We start from the raw sequence: 20,799 nt of genomic DNA on the forward strand, positions 1-20,799 counted from the left end.
GTTTACAGACATGTGTAGTTGATTATTGTGCATTAATGCTTTGGCCTGCTTCATCTTTATTTGTTCCAAGCAGTCAGGAAAGAAGTATTTCAGATTTCAGTATCTGCAATTAATCATGTTTTTGTCTTAATTTAACTTCAAAAATGAGATACTCAAACAATATCACATCTCCTGTAATGTTAACACACCACCCAAGGCTCCAACTCTGAGTAATTTCACATAACTCTGCAAGAGCCTGCATTGGACTATGAGTGGTTTAAGTAGTACTGCTGGTGATTTAGTCAAAGGAGAGTGTTTTGTTCTGTTTTTAAGACACTTTTACATCACTTGCGTTAAAAAAAGCATCTTAAAATACGTCAGCACTGAGTAGTATTAACAACATACCTGGGACGCATTTTATTTGTCCCCATGATCACATTAACTTCCATTTTAAACATCCATTAGAAGGCAAATACGAATCAAACAAGCTAAGTATGTTCTATCCTCAACTGCAACCATGGATGCATGTGGAGACAAAGAACCAGAAAGAAACGGCAGTCCCAGCAGATTAGCTGCTTTGCCACTCACTGGAGACTTCATGCAGAAAATTCAAATAGAAATGACAGATTTCCAATCACTCTTGTCTTTAATGACCTGTTCTAATCCTAGAATATAGAGGATTTTTCACAGATTTACATCTACAAAAGTCTACCAATTCTACTGCTTAGCATAAATTAACACAATGGATCCAGCATTCATACTTTTAGTCCCACAATCCCTTTTAAGCTTTGTTTTACAACTGGTGACACTGGCTACCTTCCTTTTCTCTGATACTATGTGAGAGGGCAGGCACCACAGCAAGTAGTTTGGTAAATTCACACTCAGCTCTTTTAGAGCTCCCGGTTGAACAAAAAACAATTTTAGTAATTTCTCATTAATTTTAATCAATTTGTTCTACCACTTCGTTTATTAACATCCCAGCCACAGTTTTCCAGCGTTAAAAAAAGGGTGTGTAATGGGCATTGTTCCTCTATAGTTAATACCAGTAAAAACACATTAACTTTCTAACTGAACATACAAATTTCAAATGACAGGTGAGTTTCTTCCCGTTTCACTTGTTTACAGGAGTCTTAACTAAGCTTCATTTGGAGGGGGCGAGGGGGGAAATCACTTGCACAAAACAAAAATGTATCCTTCTGAAGCACTAATCACCACAGTATTGCCCAAAGAAAAGGACACCTGTTCTCACAGGTAGCTGATAAGAACAGAAATTCCACACCAGTTTATCATTTATTCCATTGAAATAACACACATTTCTGCAGAATACTTCAAGTAAATTGCAAATTAAGAACAGCTGAAGGGTAAGTTTTCCTTTTAAGTTTCCCCCAGTCACTAATTCCAAAGCATTCACACATTTGAAAAGACATGAATATCTGAACTAGCAGTTCTAGCTCAGTCTTCTCAACCCATCATTCTTACTCAAAACCATGCAGTTTTCTTCCAAGAACTCTACAGTTCCAAACCGCACTTTCACCTCCTCTTCCACAAGATACTCTTACAACAGCGTGTTTACTGCGTTTTCATTTAATCCTTAATCTCAAAAGGCCTTAAACAATATCAGAGTCAGCAGAACTCCTGAAGTACAAAGAAAATGTTACCATGGACAGGGAGCAACCTCCTCAATTATGTGCAAATTCTTATAATCTGCACAGTTACCGAATTGAAGGTTTGGAAGGAAAGGAAACTTGCTTTCTGGTAAAAGTAAATTCTTAAAGTTGTTCACAGCATAAACATAACATTAAGCATTTACTCAATTCTCAGTGTTACATATAAACCCGTAAATGAGGGAGCACCCAAGTAAACTTGTTTATAAACAACAGCTCCCTCTTCATAAAGCAAGTAGAGAAAACTTGCCTTTTGGCCCTCTTCCCCACTTCAGATTTCCTGTCATTTGTGACACACTACCATCCCACCAAAAGCTAAAGAAGAAACCAGAAGTATTAAAATATATTATCTAATTATCTCCCTTTCTCAGGGAGGAAGTGGAAACAGAACGTATCAAGCAAGGTTAATGCAAAGCCTTGCCATAACTTTGAATGCTGGTAAGATTGCATGTCATTTAATCTTTCCATGATGAAAAATCCACCAAGCAATAGTATAAGCAGGAGGAAGATCAGATTCTTTTCAGGTACACAGTGACAGGCGAAAAAATTACACCAAAAGTGGAAACTGATTATGTGAGGGGAAAAAACTCACTGTGACAACAGTCAAATCCTGGAACAAGCTGCCCAGAGAAGTTGTACAAGCTCCTTCCTTGGACATACTCAAAACTTACCTGGACAAGGCCACAAACAACCTAAACTGGCTCTATGCTGAGTACTGGTTTGGACCAGATGACCTTCAAGGTCTTTCCCTTCCAACCCTTATTAATCTGTGATTTGTTAACAGCCCCAAGCAGGGTTACGTGCTGACTGCCCAAACTCTTTATGTCTGTACCTGTCCTGTTGATGGAAGCATTTCATGACATTGATAAAATAGTAGTGATTCAGCTCCACACTGCTCAAAAAAAAATATTCCATAAGCAGCTCACATCAAAGTGGCAGATTTCCTCACCAGAATTTCTTTTTACTGATGACTATGCAGGTAGCCCACTCCACACCAAATTCCTTCTGATCATCTGGCTCATATACTCAGTTGTATCAGCCTAAAGAAAAAAAAGCACGATGCCTAACTGCACCAAGGCATTCAAGTGTTCCTCCAGCTATGATTAATAACATTCCTTGCTCAACCACAAAAAAACTGCCTTGTGAGAAGCACACTTGCAGTAAAGCGTAACTGATTATAAAGTTAGACATGCGAAGCCATACCAGATGACAGAATGCTTACTTGCAAAAAATATGCCCTAAAATTGACATCTACCAAACACTTATATGTGGGTATAACCAAGGGATACGATATCAGCCTTAATTAAGAGGTTTAGGTTAGTTCTATGCATTTTCACACTATCTGCAACATCACATGACATGACAAGAGATCCAACAGGAAAATACATCAGGGTTACCAAAGCTAAGTATTACATGTTAATGAAAGTTCTGCTGTAGTAGGCTGGGTATACCATGTGGATGACAAACTGAGGAATAACCAAAAATTTGTCAAATACAAGGCACCCGCTCCCTCACTCCTCAGTATCAGTAGCATAGAAATGCTTTATAGTAAATTTGGAAGAATGCCGAGTCTACCCTAAATTGTGAAGCAACCATTCTCAACACAACAGCAAGGATTTAATGCTGCTATAGAAATACTCAGGAACAAAGCGCTGAATGACCAGTAATCTACAGCAATGAAAAACATCTTACGAATCTCACTTGTAACCATGCCTGTCCCTTTACAATGCAGAGCATGTGCATAAGAAAAAGCAATTAACTGATCTACATATGGTGCTTCCACACAAGTGTGAAAACTCCTTGCCAAGTTTTGAGGATTTAATGTTTCTACAAATTAAAGAGAAAGGAGATGTTTTATAATAAATTACTAGCATCTTATGTCAGCCTGGAAGATGGCTCTGAATGAAGTTAAATTAAGATTAACCTGCTCCTCAAAATGCTTCTGCTGCAAAGCTGTTTATACAATTGACTGGACTTGGATCATAATCTTGACCTTTCTGACGCTTTAGCAAGTTACTTCCAAGAAAACTCTGAATCTTTTACTCCCTGTAATAAGGTCTGTAGAATCTTCTTAAACTGAAGTAGTGATAATTACCACACTCTTATCACCAAACTCTGAGGTTTAAAAAAAAGAAACAACAGCGTACGTACTAAATTAGTCCCACTTGGTGAATACAAATGGAAACAGGGGGCATACTGATCACAGGATTAACCAAAGAAATTGAGAATCACTAAATTTCATCGAAGGAATAGTAAAGGCACGAAGACTGATATCTAGAACAAGGTACACAAACTGCTTACAGACTTAGTATTAATACAGACTGCAAGTACTAGTTATGCTCATTGATACCACCTTGTGTCTTTATATATATATAAAGTTTCATCCTCCTTGACATTATATTACTAAAATATTACTTTTACATGTTTCACTGCAAGTATTTTCTGAAGTGGAAAATTCCTTTTTTATGAAGTTCAGCAACACATAATTTTGTGCCCAGCAATGTATCTTGAAATATCTTTAAAACATGTTAGAACAGTTTTCTTAAGCTCTGTACTGAGTATCAAGTTCTATATTAAAAAGCATATCCCTTACCTCTCCTTCAAACAGGTTTACAACATACAATAAAAAGAAACCTAATAAATATCAGTAAGTCCCAAATAAATAAAATATTGTTTTCACACCAGGCACACCAAAACTGAAATAAAATCTATTTAGCTCTGACAGACTTATTTATACCAATATCCCCCAATATGGTAAAAGGGCATAGCACACTGCATCAAGTTCTTAATTTTTCTTGTCTTCTAACTGTAAATCTTAAGAAAAGAATTGGCTATTTAAGATGAAAATGAACAAAATGTACTATTGTGTAATGAGTCTGGAATACATTCTCCAGATGTTACTGTTCAAAGCCATTTCTATAAATCAGAACAAAATCCAGATCTTGCCAAACTTCTCTGGAAGAACCAGACAAGCAAGCTGTAGAATTCTCTGCTTAAATCCATCCACAAAGAAACCAGGATAACCAAACTCCAGACTACTTGGGTCTTATTCAATCTATACACAACTAGTCATTTTTAACTCCAAATACAACATTCCACTCTCAGTTTAAGTCTGTCATGTCAAAAATTCTGAACTATGTCGTTCTACCATATACAATATGGTAGGAAGGACCAGCACCTACACAAAAGAGGAAGCACAGTGCTTCAACAAGCTTGCAGTTTGTTCTGAAGCATGAAGCTAACATTTTCCATCTGCTTATACAATAACCCCCTAACACTTACTTCTTACGCTACTTGAGGCTGAGTTTTTCTTCTCCCTATAACAGCATACTGCTATGTTCTAAAACCATGCAAAAGACCCCATGATTACTGATAAAAAAACCTCACAGAAAAAAAAACACAGATTGTCTCCCACCTGTTGAAGTAATGCCCAACCACTAATAGCTTCTGGGAGGCACAAAACACTGCCTTAATGTACTGCATTACAGGCCTCAACCAGCACATCCAAACTGCGCCTTCGCACTGTAACACTTGGCAACATGAGAGCAGACCCAGAACCTCCACTGACAGACCTCTGCTCCCTTGCCAGTAACATGCTGTGAAGTTTCCACAATAAACAATGTCCTGAAATCACTGACAAAAAAAAGACTTACAGTATAAGCATTATAAAGTATTTTATGGATTTTGGAGGCACATTATTGGATTATTATTTTTTTTCAAAACCACAGTATCTACCTCTATTAGTTCAGCTTCAAAAGGTTCTCCCGTTATTTCATGCTACTAAAAGCCATCAGGACATTTAAGCAATTTTTGTAAGCATACCAATCTTTAGCCAAGAAACTTCACCAAATACCATTACAACCTGGAAACAACCTTATCTTCTCACCCATGTTTTCCTCCATAGGTATTTCACTTACACACAGAAATTGCATTCAGTTTTCTAGAGCTCAAGCTCATAAAATACTGTGTTCAAGTAAACACTTTTCTTCAAAGAATGACTAGCACAATTTTAGAAAGGCTGGGGTCCCTTGGGCATGGCTAGGTACAGCCATCTCCTGGCCAAATAAACAAAAACTCCTGAATTATTTTACTGGCCTATCAGCAAACGACATTTACTGAGAAAGAAGAGTCCCCTGAAAACTCACACAGGTGTTTACACCTTCGACAAAAGCTCTACAGAACAGCACCCAGGGATTATAACGGATCAGACATTGTAAATAAACATTATTGCTGCAAGACAAGCTAGTATTATCATGAGATGTGTCAACAGGAAGGCGTAAGCAACCAGGTTTTACTCAGTAAGGCCCAAAGTATCCAGTTTTGGATGGAATATGTTCTTCAGTTGCAGCAACCAGAGTCCAGAGAAAACTAATCAGTAAGAAAAAGCTTCAACCATAAAAATAATCCTGCACCGGGACTGTGACTGTGTGTGTAGGGAAGCCAGAGAATCTCCATCACTGAAGGCTAAGAACAGCCTTTGCCAGCTGATCTATCCCAAAACATACCCTGTACTTCAGGGATCTAATTCTGTAAGGCAGGCAGAAAGTAGAGGAAAACAAATATGGAAGGAATAAATAAAATCATTTTTAAAGCATCCAGCTGATTGCTAATGTTGCTAGGTCATCCCGACATAAGGATGTTATTTTCTTGCTATAACTGTGGTTTCATATGCAGTTCAGTCACTTGCTTTTTGATGTGTTTGAAATTTTCCACAGCGGAAATCTTTGATTCAACTCCCCACACCCTCACGTGACTTAACACAAGTATTATTTCTTCTCCCGATTTTCCTTTTTTTCTGTGATTTTCCAATTTGCAAGAAAATAACCTGGACCAATTGAACAGACAATAATCACTGCCTACAATCTGTTCCCCATCTATTTCACATTTTTGGTTTTGAAGAAAAAAACCTACCGACTTTATCTACACTTCTAGCTGCATCAAAATAATAAAGCATAGGAAAGTTTATTTATAAAACAAGTCTGTACACTTGAAAAGAAGAGGGCAAGAAAATAATTAAATTTTAAGTTATATGTACTTGTTGCACCCTTTTATTCCATGTAAGGTAATTATTTTAGCTATGAAAAATGAGTGAGGAGGAAAAGTTGCAGCTGTTTACTCCTCATTTACTACTGCCTGCATGTATGAATGTCCATAGCCATGTATGTAGTTCACAATTACCTGAAAGGAAACTATCCCAGATTGATTTTGTTTTACCCTACACATAGGGGTGACACATGTTACTGAGCCTCCTTTTATCAAGTGTCCACCTGGAAAAGCAGCAAGTACTGGCTGCACAGCAGTACAATAGACAGGACTTGGGGACTAAAATGTGCCACAAACTGACAGTCAATACCACATTGCTAATAAAGGCAGCAAACATCGCCCCAGGATGTATTAGCAATGTTACACTGAAGCTTTATGATTTTTGTTCTGACTTTGTATGAGAGTACCGTAAGTTGCTGTGGGCAGAACATATCTGTAAGCACTGACAAACAAAAAAAGAGAACAGCAATAACAGAGACCAATAAAAGAAACTAGAACAAACAAAAATAAAACCCACAAGTGAAAGACCCTTCAAACAGTGATGGGACATAAACCCAGAAAGGAACAAACCTATCTTCCTCTTATCCACTCTGCTATCACACTGAGACTCCCGAACAGTGACAAATCACAAGCAAAAGACAAATTCATTCCAAAACATTCCAAAAGAACTGCTGACAAAACCATTACTGCTACATCTCCACAGAGGTCAACTTTGAGACCTCAGTCAGCTCTTTTGGGATTAAGTTCAGAACTTCTACTCCGGGAGACACCACAGTGGCATCCTCCAGGAACTGATAGGATCTTTGAAATAAAAATTCCCATTCAAAGTATTCACATTCTACCCATATTTCCAAATGGCTGCAAGCGAATTAAAACAGCATTATTCAATAATTCCCTACTGAAAAGTAACAAACTCACTTACGCTACTCTTTACATCTGAGAAAAATTTCCAATAGGTCAAAAACTTAAAAGGTACTCTAACTGGGCATCCAAGTAGTAGGAATGTAACTTAAGCAGTCATCTTCACTCCCTTGATGGCAAATAGAAAGACACACCACAAAAAAGAAACATAGGTTGCTGTATGATAGGGGATCAAGTGCACCCTCAGTAAGTTTGGAGATGACACCAAGTTGGGGGGGAGCACTGATCTGCTCGAGAGTAGGAAGGCTCTGCAGGGGGGTCTGGACAGGCTGGATCAATGGGCCAAGGCCAGTTGCATGAGGTTCAGCAAGGCTCAGGGCCGGGTCCTGCACCTGGGTCACCACAACCCCACACAGTGCTACAGGCTTGGGGAAGAGCGGCTGGAAAGCTGCCTGGTGGGAAAGGACCTGGGGGTGCTGGTCAACAGCCGGCTGAACATGAGCCAGCAGTGTGCCCAGGTGGCCAGGAGGCCAACAGCATCCTGGCTTGTATCAGCAACAGTGTGGCCAGCAGGACCAGGGAAGGGACTGTCCCCCTTGGCACTGGTAAGGCCAAGATGAATTCTAGAAACATAATACTTGAACTAAACCTTCCCTTACTAAGGATCACATTTTGTTCTGATTCCATATTCAAAATCTGTTTATGGATTCACTGCATCCATACCCAACTCATAGCTGGCTTTCCAGAAGACTGATGATACTACTGAGACTTTTCAAACTTCTTTAAAGACTTCTTCCAATAACAATCACAGCAGTGATTCCTTGAACTTTTAAAATCCTCCAGCACCCTTTGCCTCATGCAACTTCTGGAGATGCAGTATCTTTAGTAATAGTGCTTATCATTTCTATAATTCACCGTTAACTTGCTTAACACTGAATTCATTTATATGTGAAGGTGTTTTACATTATTTGTTTCAGAATTTCACTAGCTACCTGTTTTCAGGTCATCACACTGGAATCATCTTATTCTCTAGAGGCAAAAGATCACCAGTACTTTCATTTTCAATCTAATGTGTGAGAGCACTCCCTACAAGCAAGCTCTCATTCCCCTAATTATCTCCTCCTCCTATGCAAATTCACCATTCACAGAAAGTCCCATCTTAGAGGTACTACTCTAATGCTCCTTCCTTGCCTCACACAACTCTAGAAACACATTTTCTCTTCACATCATTCTTTCATTCAAGCACTGATCAAATGTGATTGCACTTAACCTGCTGGTTCCTAAAGCTGCTGTGACCCTCTGTGAGTTGATCATCAGGAAAATGGGGTTTTCCACATTTTCATCTGCTGACTCACTGTATTCCAACTTCCTTAATCTAGGTGGATAATTCAAGGCTACCTTCAGGGGACTACACTATTTTTTACTCCAGTTTTTCCAGATACATTAAGAGGAACATGAAATGCACTAATGAGCTCTAATTAGACATCACATATACCAGGGAAAGTGTCCCTAAAGTGAACTGCAATCTGCTTAGTTAAAGCAAGACATAAGGATCAAACACTACTTCTGTTCTAAGGGGAAACTGCTAGTTCCCTGGCTATCCAAACTTGCATGAAATCTTAACAACAAGAAAAACTAAATTCTGGTCCTTCACATTTCCTTACTAGGTCAACTTTCTTCTCTATAGTGCAATTTTTTCAGCAAGCATAACTTCCTAGCTTTTGAGCTAAATGTAACTCCACTGAAATGTATTAGCCAAACACATTCAAATGCGTGCATCTGTGTGAGACATCTGCATGTAACTAACAAGACCTACAAACAGCTGTAGTATTAGAAAGCCTGTACATAAATATTTGTTAGCACAAAGACACGAATTACTAAAGATTATTACTTTGAGATGACAACAAACATGGGCAATAACTCAATCTCAGATGCCAATTTTTGTAATGTATTCATTTCTTCCAATTCTTCTGGTTTGGTTTCTACCACCTACCCAAATCTCATCTATTAAAGTGAACACAAAAAAACCCTCAGTGTCCCCAAAGCACTGCTATGGGGAAAGACCTGCCAAACCAATCTTACATCTTTTGGATTCCCAGTTCTGTGCAAGAACGGATCCTATTCCACATGTTCAGAATATCAAGCTTTGAAATAGTCAGAATGCTCTTGATCCTTACCCTCGCTAAGGATAGACTTTTGACATGACAGTACGTGCACATTAGAGCCTCCCTTCAAGTGTAGACCAGAACGGTATTAAAGACAAATCTCTACTGAGTCTGGTGACTACACAGAGGCACCTCTAGATAAGGAAGCCCTCAAGCTGGAAGTGTTTGCAGGATGGCAGAGAGTATATAATACGTTTATTGACTTCCCCTGTTTATACAATCTCAAAATCTTCATTTTTTGACCACAGTAGGTTAGATAGGTCTTTTTTTGGAGTTACTCAAAACAAAAACCTGCTCTGGCATTCTTCTGAGTAGCCTTCCTTGTCAATCACTATTTCTGCTATTCTTCTCAGCCTTTAATTCTGTCTGCTTTCTCCATTTCTACCTTACCCTGTTTTTTCCTCCCATTTCTTTACTTCCTATCATCTAATTCCTACCTCTGATCTCTGCTGTATTTGTATTGTGGATGATACTGATCTTTACATGCTGCAACTTTATTTCATACTTCAGGCAGAGCAACAGGACACTTATTCAACCTCCAAGATGACTGTTTCAAATCCATCTGCAGACTTGAAGACAAATGTATAGCTATTCCACTCCGATAGCATTTTCTTCAAAAGATCAAAATAATAATGTATGTCCCTTTAAAAAATAGAACAAAAAATAAAAAAATGTTTGCAGACATCACCTATGTTACAAAAATACAGTAGGCAAGGAAGCAGACTACCAGTCATGCAGTTTACACCTTTGCTCTAGAGACACGAAACATCTCCAGAGAGCAGGACTACGGAACAGCAGACATCCATTACTTCAGAAATGATACTCTACAGGTTAGAGTATGTAACCTCTGCAAAACAGTAACAATCTAGAACCTGGCAGGGGCTGATGGGGAAGGAGACAAGGAATAAAACAAGAATATGCCTTCCAGTGTGCAAGACCAGAAGGAAGGGACAAAGGATAAAACTGTACAAGACTTGCTTCCCTCACCTGAAAGGAACTCTCCACACAAAAATTTCAGAGTGTACTCATCTTCAGGATGGAGGATTATACAGCAGCAGATTTCTAAGCATGAAGTTCATGCAAAACATTAACACCAACAGAAAGATCATGAGCAGCAAAGCTATGCCAGAAAACTGGAATTGCCTATTCCAGATGTTGATTTAAGATTTACAGGAACAAACATACTATCCCAAGTCATAGCTATCATGGGAAAAAAACTTGCATATACTGACCTGTTTACATATGATTCCTCAATTAAACATCTTCTAACATAATTCTTTGTAGCATGTCAAAAATTCATCCAATCAAAAATTAGGATTTATTTCCTTACAAAGTCAACAAGCTTGCCTTCTTTCACTTAGGCCTCTAGCTGTGTTTATATTACAACGTTACTCTAAACTCGGGCTTAAATTGCTTTCCTGGCAAAAAAAGGTTTTAGATTTGATGACAGATTTATTCTAAAAGCAAATCTCTATCTCTCCAGAGAGGCTTCAGTAACAGTCTGGATAGTAACCAACATCTGTATAGTACAACTACCGAGTACTGATATACCAAATTCTCCCTACTGTAACATTAGGTGATATTTAGACCTTGACCTCGAAGAAAGTGCTAAAAAAGGAGCTATCAATTTGTATCAGAATAACAACTTGCAGGCACAGACTGCCACCTAGTGATTTTGATTAGCTACAGGAAAAAAAACCACCCAAACAAAAAAAGCCAAGCCTCCCTCTTCCAGGAAAGGAGAAAAAAAAAAAAAATTCCTTCATATTTTACATCCACATATAGAAAGAACCTCGAATTATATCTCTTGTGTATCTTACTAGTCTGTTGATGGCAAGCGCAGGAGGGGAGTGGGGAGAGTCAGAAAATATATGTAATCTTCCCCATACAGGTAAGATCCATGAGGTTGCTTGTTTATCAGTTCTGTCTGAAGTTCCTCCTTATTTTACATGGACTGTAGCCTTTGCATAAAACAAGCACTGCATCCAGAACTTAATCTCTAAGACAGCACTGACAGAGAGCCACACCCTCTTGAAATTTTTGATTCCTTCAATTTTTGCACTTTCACTCTTTCCTGCTTCTCCCGCAGCATTTTAACTATACTTTTAGTACATCCTCTAGTTCATCTTTGCCATTCCCACTTCAGCCACTGCCTGTTTTCTACAGGATTTCACTGTTAGTGAGGAAAGAAGCCAAGTTACCCGTGTCATCTTACCTGCCTTACAAAGTTGAATTATCATTATATGAATGACTCCTAAATTAATCTTATCTTTAGACTTCTCTTTCTGTCCAAACTTGTATTTCAGATATTGCCTTCATTTACTTACAGGCACTTCATCAGCATAAAGAACTCTGTTTCTCCTGTCATGTCTCCTCCACCTCCTTCCTCCTCTCAATCACTATCAACATCTTCAGTTCACTTCTCACCTAGACCTAAATCTCAAAACCTGTAAAACAAATGTATCTTGGGAAGCTCTATAATGAATCTGGAAGACAAACTTTTTTTAGGTAGGAAACAGCAAAAAGCTTTTCAAATCTCTCCTCTCCTAGCTAACACACTTTTCCTCTAACAAGTACAATCTTCGCAGTGCTCGGAATGAATGTGAAGAGATAGTTTCCTACCTTATTAATTTGATCTCACCAGCACTTTACATACCCACCCACTTTATTTTACAATCAAACAAAACAAGAGCACTATGTAGTTTTTCCTTATCAAGTCTATCCTCTTAGGCACCCTAAAGAGGTCAGTGCCCTTTCTGACCAAATGGCGATAGGAGCCTTCATCAACCCTTCAGTCTTCATGTAAGTACTTCCACAATGTCTCATGTTGCCTCTCATGCTTTAAAGGAGTTCTTTTCAAATGTTCTGAAGTCACATCATAACTTCCTCAAATAACTCATGGTCTTTATTATACCCATAAATCTGATTCTTGGTAGACCGCTGATGTGCTGTGACCATTGTTTATCACGCTAATGCTGTGTGCATAGCTCTTTGCACTCCCTCAACAGTATCCCCTGCACTCTGGGGCAGGGACTAACACACAGTCTTTGAACAGCACTGGCACTTCTGAATACACCATCAATAAAACACTACTAAAAGAACTAAATAATGTCTTTCCTTCATTCCACTATTTTATCAGTTTCTCACATCAAAGAAAACCAACAAGTGACCCTCAAAGCAACACCCTAACAATAAAAAGTTTGTTCCTTTTGTCTTTTAAGTTGGAGATGTTCACTAAGAACAAAGTTGCTTATGGAGCCATCTGCTCCTGTTGCTTATTTCCCACATGAAGTCTTCTATTGTCCATGTTTTCAGCAACCGACTGCTGTCTCAGAGGCTTCGTTTCCACATGGTCTAGTAAACAGAGTTAACATATCACACCAGAGTAACAGAAGTCTAACTCAACTTCAACACGCTGCACTAAAGATCATTGCTAATAAAAGCCCTGTCCAAACTATCTGAACAGAGTGAGAAAACATCCACGTAATAATTGAAACAGAGAAACAAGACAACAAAGTGTAGTTATGTTTCTCAAACTTCTAAAAAATATAATCATCCTCCTCTCCCTTTTTTGGTTTACTCCAAAAAACTGAGTCTTGGACATCTCCAAGTTGGCAGTAACTTGTCTCCTTCAGGGAAAAAAAAATGAAATAGATTTAATCACTGGCTTCAAGTGGTCCTAGTCATCTTAGTGCCTCGAAGAAAGCAAGCTGCTGCAATGTAACATTTTATAACCTCTTATTCTGTTTAACAGTGAGACCACAACTGCCAAGTTAAAAGCTACCAGGTTACTGTATCCACAACCAGTTTCCAAGACCTGTAAACTGCTATGTACTACCTTGCATGCCATACATGAACCATTAGATTTTTTTTTAGTGTTCCAGTAACAGTACTTCTCACAGCAAAATGGGTACTTAATGAAACCACATCAAATGGATAACCAAAGAAGAAACTTAATTGGAAGAACAGTGAAGGGCTTTGAAAAGTCCTCTAGATTTGCCAACCAGGTATCACCAACTAGGTGGTTAAATTCTATCCATCAAGAACTGTGAACGTGACACTGACATGCTTGTGTAACAACATACTGTCTGAAAGCTCTTTTCCTTCCCCCACCTTTCTTGGAAGCTGCTAATACTCAGGTGTAGGAGACTGTCCACCAGAAATAGCAGAACTACATTTTTTTCCAAAATGAACACTATATACGGATTAATTTAAATCACAGATGAAAACAAATTTTTAAAAGCTCCTGCAAGTTTCAGAGAAATTCCCTATTTAATACTTACTTTAAAAATAAGTTCTCAATAAAAATTAAAACATTCCTGCAAGTATTTTTTCTCTTCCAATGAGCTCACCTCAACTCTCTGAGGTATGAGATAATTAAGCACCATCTTATTTTTCATATACTTTTGCAAACCTGATTTTCCTATCTAGTGATAAAGGCTACTTGTAAGATTCCAAGACAAAGGTTATACCATTTCTCTGAACGCCTTCACATGAGTCTTCCAAACAAGTAAACCAATCACATTCTAGATGAAGCACAGTCGTAGCTGTAACACATAGTTTCTATATTGGCTTTCCAGGCCATGCTAGACAATACTACATTTAACAAAGTTTAAATCCATTTTAATGCAATTCCTTCATGGTTCCTGACAGATAGCATAAAAAAACCATCACCACCATGTATTGTTGCTAAGAGGCTTTAATTTGTTTACAGTAATTAAGTGTGGCCACAGTGATGAATAACTGCTCCAAATGCAATTTAAAAAATGAAGTTATATTGGCAAAGTTCCTTGAAGAAGTAGAAGACTCCTGAAATTATGTCAGCAAGTTTCTAAGCTTTGAAAGCTTAGAAAAAACTTGAATCTGTTACCATTTATATATTTCCAAGGACAGAAAGGAAAACAGAAGTCCATTTACCAGGCTTCTCCCCCACACCATAAAGGGGCACAAAAGAACAGAGATGCTAATGTGAAAACAATGTCAGATTTAGAAGTTAACTTACCATATTTGTCTCGCAAGCCAACTGTACACCTGAAGACTCCACCAAAGGCCACATCTTCACCAAATATTACTGAAAAATAAGAACAGTACAGGAGGCTAATATTACTCCAATGCATCTTATTTTTAATAAACATCTTTCAAAGGTTTTTGAGACACTAACGTAAGTAGCACTTTGTATTTCATTTTACTTCAAGATTTATCTAGACCTAAGTGTTTCTCATGCACAGCCTAGCGCAAGGTTAATGGGGAATCATTACAGCAACACAACTATGTCTCAAAACAGATCTCAAAAAAATTGATTCAGCTATGTTTTCATTAAACCATCTACTTTTTTCTGCAATATCCATATATAAATGAATAAATTTATATTTCTATCATTCCACGAAAAAATTACATTCAATCACTACAGAAGTCACTGAAGTTCTGTGTTCTGCTTTAACTGATAACCATTTGCATTTTTCATCCACAGATTCCAGTAAATCTGGTGTTTTGAAAAAATTCAAAATTACATTTTCTTCAAAATAACGTTCCAACATGAAATTTCAGACATTCTCCAAACATACTAGCCAGAAGACTGGCTTCAGAGGAACTCCTCTACAGAAAAGATGGGTATCTAATAACCAGGACAACTCTCAATATTCAACACTGCTTACAGTGTGGGTGATGTAGCCAATAAAGTTTTATCACTAAAAGTAATTGCCTTTAAAATTTAGCTTCATACCAACTAATCTGGGGTTGGGGGGTTTTTTGTTTAATTTACGGAATGACGATGTCTGATTTTTCTTAAAACATTTTTGTTATTTAATTCACAGAAATAAGCATTGCCCATTTCAATTTGTTTAAGCACGTAAGAGAAGCAGCAGTATCACCGACAGCAGCTTGCATGGACTGGGGTGAGTTCTGATAATTCCCATATTCTTCAATACTCTCCATATTTTAAAGGACACAAAATAGTAAGTTAGGCTCCTTGCCTTTCAACTATTAATTTTATTCAAATAAAATATATTTCTGATTGAAAATACTAAAAGGTATTAACACACTTTTGACAATCATATTAATGACACCAATTAAAGAAAAATAACTTGTATAAAGATGTAAAACCAATGCAGTCATGGAGTATGTGACTGTCCCCAGATCATTTAATTCATTTTTAATATTAATTTGTTGGGGTTTTGTACTTAAAATCTTTGTAAGGCCTTTCCATTATCATATGGCCACTCAGTTTTAAGCCAGCTGGCATTAAAAAAACAAACACAAAAAAAAAGAAAACATTTAATGCCAGTATCAGCAAACCAGCATCATTTTATTCATTCTTTTCAGCCACTGAAAATGTTTTCCTAGAGAGATTCTAATTCTCATCAACACAAGCATGAGGATTTCCACTACTTAAAACAATAGTTGCTCAATTCCCATACAACTAAAAACATACGAAGGACATGCTTTCCATTGCAAGAAGTACTAATTAATTCACTAACTAGGGGGATGCTGACAAACTGCATGTCTGGACTGCGGAACTCCAACGTGGTCTTGCAAAGAACTTTGCAAAGACCCAGCCCAGCAAAGTTGACAAGCAAGACTGGAATCTCAGAGTGACTAAAAGGCTGAAGATTGTATAGGAGTTTAAGTTCCTGATGGACTAACGTTCTACTTACTTTTACATGGCTGATTCTATAGAACAGGTACTAGAATCTGTTCTTGGCACTAATTTACCCTTAGTTGTCTAAGTTTAATTTAATAACAGCGATTGTAACAAGTTGTAGATTGTAGATTGAGAGAAAATGTATACAGGCAATAGTACCAGACAGACTTGTCCTAACAGATTAGATGATTAGTCAGACTTCAGGTTGAGCAGTGGTTGAAGCAATGCCGAAGAGTTACTAACACACTAAAAAGAAAAACCAAAATTACACAAGATCATGCAGCTTTTGCAGCTGTGTTCGTTACATTAAACACCTCTCTCAAATATCTGGCCATCACCACACTTTTATTATGACAACAGAAGCAACAGACCTCCTGTCACCTCTAAGAATTGACAGTAAATAGTTCTGTGCAAAAGAGTTTAGGATAACCCTTTTAAATCAAGCTATGATGAACTAGCATCTTCAAATTTACAGGTTATCCAGACTCCAAAAGCCTAGAAAATCTTACACTGCCTATGCACAATGACAAGTAGAAACCAGTAAAGCTGAAAAGGAATTTTGGAAGGCAGGGAAGGAGAGAAGGAAAAATGGACAGAGCGAGGAACATATAGTCTCTTAAAAATACCGTATTTTGAGCACAGAGAGTTGAAGGAATTAAAAACTAAAATTTACATTTTTAGAGCTCATTTACTTACTGGTTGGACACAGGCTGCCCTTAAGTACAGTTCACATCAGTAACACCATATTAAGCATATTAAGCAATGTATCTTTCAGCCCTCAATTTTCAAACAAAATATACCCAGCTAATACAGAACACTCAACTGCATCTTAAATCACATAATCCATTAATAATCTCTTTACAACACATTTTTAAGCTTTGTTTGAGATAAAAGTTTAGAAAAAATTACTAGAAAACTTCCAAGGCCAGGAGAAATGCATTTAATATTGTACACAAATAGACAAAACAAAATGCAATTTATATAAAGCAGAGGACACTAACAAGCATAACATACCTGCAGTCGGATCTTTGGCTAAAGTATTGTCCAAGGCACTTGTTATGGATTGGAAGAGATTCATCTTCTGAGTTTGCCCTGTGTGAAAGTGATTATTTAGCCATTTAATTTGGTTCAAAACACAAAGTACATCAGAAAACTGTTGCAAAACATGACTAAAACCTTAGTTAACAGTCATAAACAAGATCCCTGTTAGCAGTACCCAAGACTCATTTGTGGAGTAAACTTAAATTACAGGATAGATGGGACTGAGCATGGTATACTTTGCAATCCCAAGGACTTTAATTCTACTACCATGCACTCAACCTTTTTTCCAAAGGTATGCTCTTCACTACAGCAAGTGCAGTCTAGCCAAACACCTAGGAACAATGACTACCAACAGTTTTTCCAAGGAAGAAACCATAGTAAAGCATTATTGTTTTGAGGACTGGGAATCCTTCTAATAAGATTCAGCAGATGTCATTAACTTTACCTCATCATTCTTTAATTATTTTATCTCCAGACTTTCCAGTTTACAGGCACCTATTATGATCAGAAGTTCTCAAGTCCACCAGCCTGCTCTCTGGACTGCTGTTAGAAAGCGTCAGACTCCAGAGGAAGAAAACTTGATGCTGAACAGCTATACTTTAAATGGGTAAAGAAAACAGACTGCTGTATTAAAGTCTTCTGCAGCATGGACTGAAAGAAAGTCTTCAAAACCAAGAAAGGCTACGCAAGTGCCCTTCTTCATTCCAGCATTGCAAGGAAAAACAAACAAGCCTGAAAGCAAAAATGGTATAAAACAATAGCCCGATTCCCACTACTGTGACCAACTCAAGATTCTCCAAGCAAAGAGAATAATGCCTTATCAGAAACCGAGTGAATAAAAAATTGCCTGGCTGACATTGGGTAGCTCTTTAACCAGCAAAATCTCTGCCTAAGTCATGACTAGGAGCCACACACAGCCCAGGAGAATACTACCCACCAGCACACAGGGCACAAAAAAACCAAGATCCCAGACAAACATGAGAACAGGTGTTAGAAATCACAAAGGAGCGCTACACTGTTTCCAGTAGCTACAGCATCTCTCAACAACCATTCAGCTTCCCTTCTTCCTAAATTATTAAATAATGTTAGCATTTTTTGTTAAAGACCAACGTCATGCCACACCAGAGCTGCGTAGCCACATTCCTGTGCTTGATGGCTTCACTTGTTACACTTTACACGGCTCTGAGAGGGGGAAACCATAAAAAAAAAAAATATGGGAACTGTTCAAATTATATGAAAGCTACAAATAATCAACACTTACGAATTCAAGTGAATGAAAACTGGAACAGCTGTTATTTCTCTCTCTCAAGTCATCTGCATTAGTATTTAGGTTGTCTTTTCCACAAGATACAGGTGTTCCAGTACTTGATATAAATACATGTCTCTTATTTAAGCAACTGTCTGAAATTCCTCACACAGACTGTTCTGACCTGCTGCTCTTGCTTATAATAAAGGCCTCTGCATCAGCCCTCACAGAAAAGGAGAGACTAATTCTACCCTTCAAATTTCAACTGTGGAGTTGGAGAAGCATTACCTTAGTATCAAGATTGGTACTGGCATGACTTTTTATTTTACTTTCACCATTTTTCACAGAATCTCAAAGTGTACTTTAAATCAAAGCAGAAGTAGTTTTCTAATAATAAAGGGCAACAAAAACTGCGCCGCTCCTCTAGAGCTTCTTCACTGTGATCTCAAGTTGGGACATGCTTCACCCTGTGACAAGTTGGATGCCTGTACCTCCCAGTGCCTAACAAATGGCTGAGAGTTTTCCCAGACTTAATGACCAAGTTGGAATACAAAGGTATTCAGCTAAGTAACAACCTTCTGGTAGACAGTGCAGTTCACCTGAGAGAAACAGCTATTCTGCAGCAGGCAGGCTTCTTCCAGGAGGAAACTCAGCACTAGTCATTTGCATGGATGCATCTCAGAAGTGAAGTCAAAACAGCTGTTTTTACCTTGAGCTGTTCATTTCCAACTGATTTGTGTTTACTCTCAACTGTGTGACCATGAGCGTTACCTCAAACCTTTCACTAGACAGCAGTCTTTGTTAATCACAGGTTTATTACCCCATTCATGACTTAAGCACGCAGTAAAAAAAAAAAAAACCACACACACACAAAAAAAAAAAAACCAACAATAAACCTAGGATGGATGCAAGTCACTGCTAGATGCTTTAGCACTGGCACAGGAGAGGGGCAGGGGAAGGGCCTGCAGGACGGAGCAGGCACGGGCAGGCCCAGCCCAACTTACTGTGCTGACTGCCCAAAAACCACTCTCCCCGCCCCCCCCCCCGCCGCCGAGCGGTACCGGTGAGGCACGAACGACGCCTGAGGCACCACCGGCGCCCAGCGGGCCGCGGGGGCCGCCGCACCCACAGCCCGAGTTTCTTTTCGCGGAAAACCCGCGGGTGGAAGCGCCGCGGACACGGCGGGGAGGCGCACCCAGGCGGAAGCCGCCGGCGCCCCGGGTCTGGTCCCCAGCGCTGCGGCTGGCGCCGGCTGCCCCGACGGACGAGCGCCCCTCCCGCGACCACCGCCGGCACCTCGGCGGGGCGGCGCGGCCCGAGGGAGTGGAGGCGGGAGGTGCCCACCCTTCTCCCGACCCCCCTCCCTTCTCCCGACCCCCCTCCCTTCTCCCGCCCCCCCTCCCCCCCCCGCCGGGCGGGCCCTCCCCCAAGAGGGCGGCGGCGGGGACGGTGGGGCGGACCCGGCAGCAGAGCGAGGGTGAGCCCGGTCCGCGGGGTGGACCCCGAGCCCGGCCCCGCTCTCACCGTACGCGCTGGGTGCCGGGTCCGGCTGGAAAGCGAAGTGCGCCGCGGGCCGGCAAGGCGCGGCCGGCAGCGAGGGCAGGCGGCTCCAGAGGCCGCCACGGCTGCGCGCCGCCGCCCCGGAGGCGAGCGCCCCGCGCAGCGCCAGCCCCGCCGCCGCCATCGCCGCCGCTGTCAGGGGCCGCCGCGGCGGCCGCGCGTTCTAAAGAGGCGGGGACCTGGGCGGCCTTTCTGAGTGGCCAGCGGCGGGCGGCGGACTGGCCAATCAGAAGCCGCCCTGCGGTGGGTGGAGGGGTGGGAGGGGAGCGAAAGGGCGTGCTGTGCGTGCGCGAGAGACGCGCGAGAGACACGCGGTCAGGGCGCGGGGCTGGCGGGGGCGGGGCTGCGTGCTCGGCACGCGGGGGCGTGAAGCACGCGCGGAGGGCGGGAGCGGGAGGTGCGCGTGCGCGGGCATGGCCGGGGCCGGGGCGGGGGCGGCCGCGGCGGTTCCTTGGGGGCGGCCGCGTAGCGGCAGCGCCGGGTGCGGGGCTCGGCCGGGCTGGGCCGGGCCGGGCTGGGCCGGGCCGGGCCGGGCTGGCGGCTGCGCTGCCCCCTTGGCGCTGCCGCTGACAGCGCTGGGCGCGGCGCGGGGCGCCGAGG

The 20,799-nt window shown here is 40.4% G+C and overlaps 1 protein-coding gene across 4 annotated transcripts in view; it reads right to left on the reverse strand.

Annotated features, from left to right (window-relative positions):
- Positions 1-20,363, reverse strand: part of BCKDHB (branched chain keto acid dehydrogenase E1 subunit beta) — a 131,915-nt gene extending 111,552 nt beyond the window's left edge. For 2 of the 4 annotated variants that reach the window (XM_055713796.1, XM_055713798.1), the window contains exons 1-3: positions 20,164-20,363; positions 17,367-17,444; positions 14,715-14,783 (exon numbers count right to left, since the gene is read on the reverse strand). In XM_055713796.1, the coding sequence (XP_055569771.1) occupies positions 14,715-14,783; positions 17,367-17,444; positions 20,164-20,323 (307 nt within the window). In that variant the 5' untranslated portion in view covers positions 20,324-20,363. Of the gene's footprint in view, positions 1-14,714; positions 14,784-17,366; positions 17,445-19,535; positions 19,647-20,163 lie in introns of those variants that run through there. The other 2 variants (XM_055713795.1, XM_055713797.1) reach the window with 2 other exon arrangements.
- Between the last annotated feature and the right edge of the window lie 436 nt (positions 20,364-20,799).

Source organism: Falco cherrug, chromosome 6 (assembly GCF_023634085.1).
Source record: "Falco cherrug isolate bFalChe1 chromosome 6, bFalChe1.pri, whole genome shotgun sequence".
NCBI classification, from domain to species: Eukaryota; Metazoa; Chordata; class Aves; order Falconiformes; family Falconidae; genus Falco; species Falco cherrug.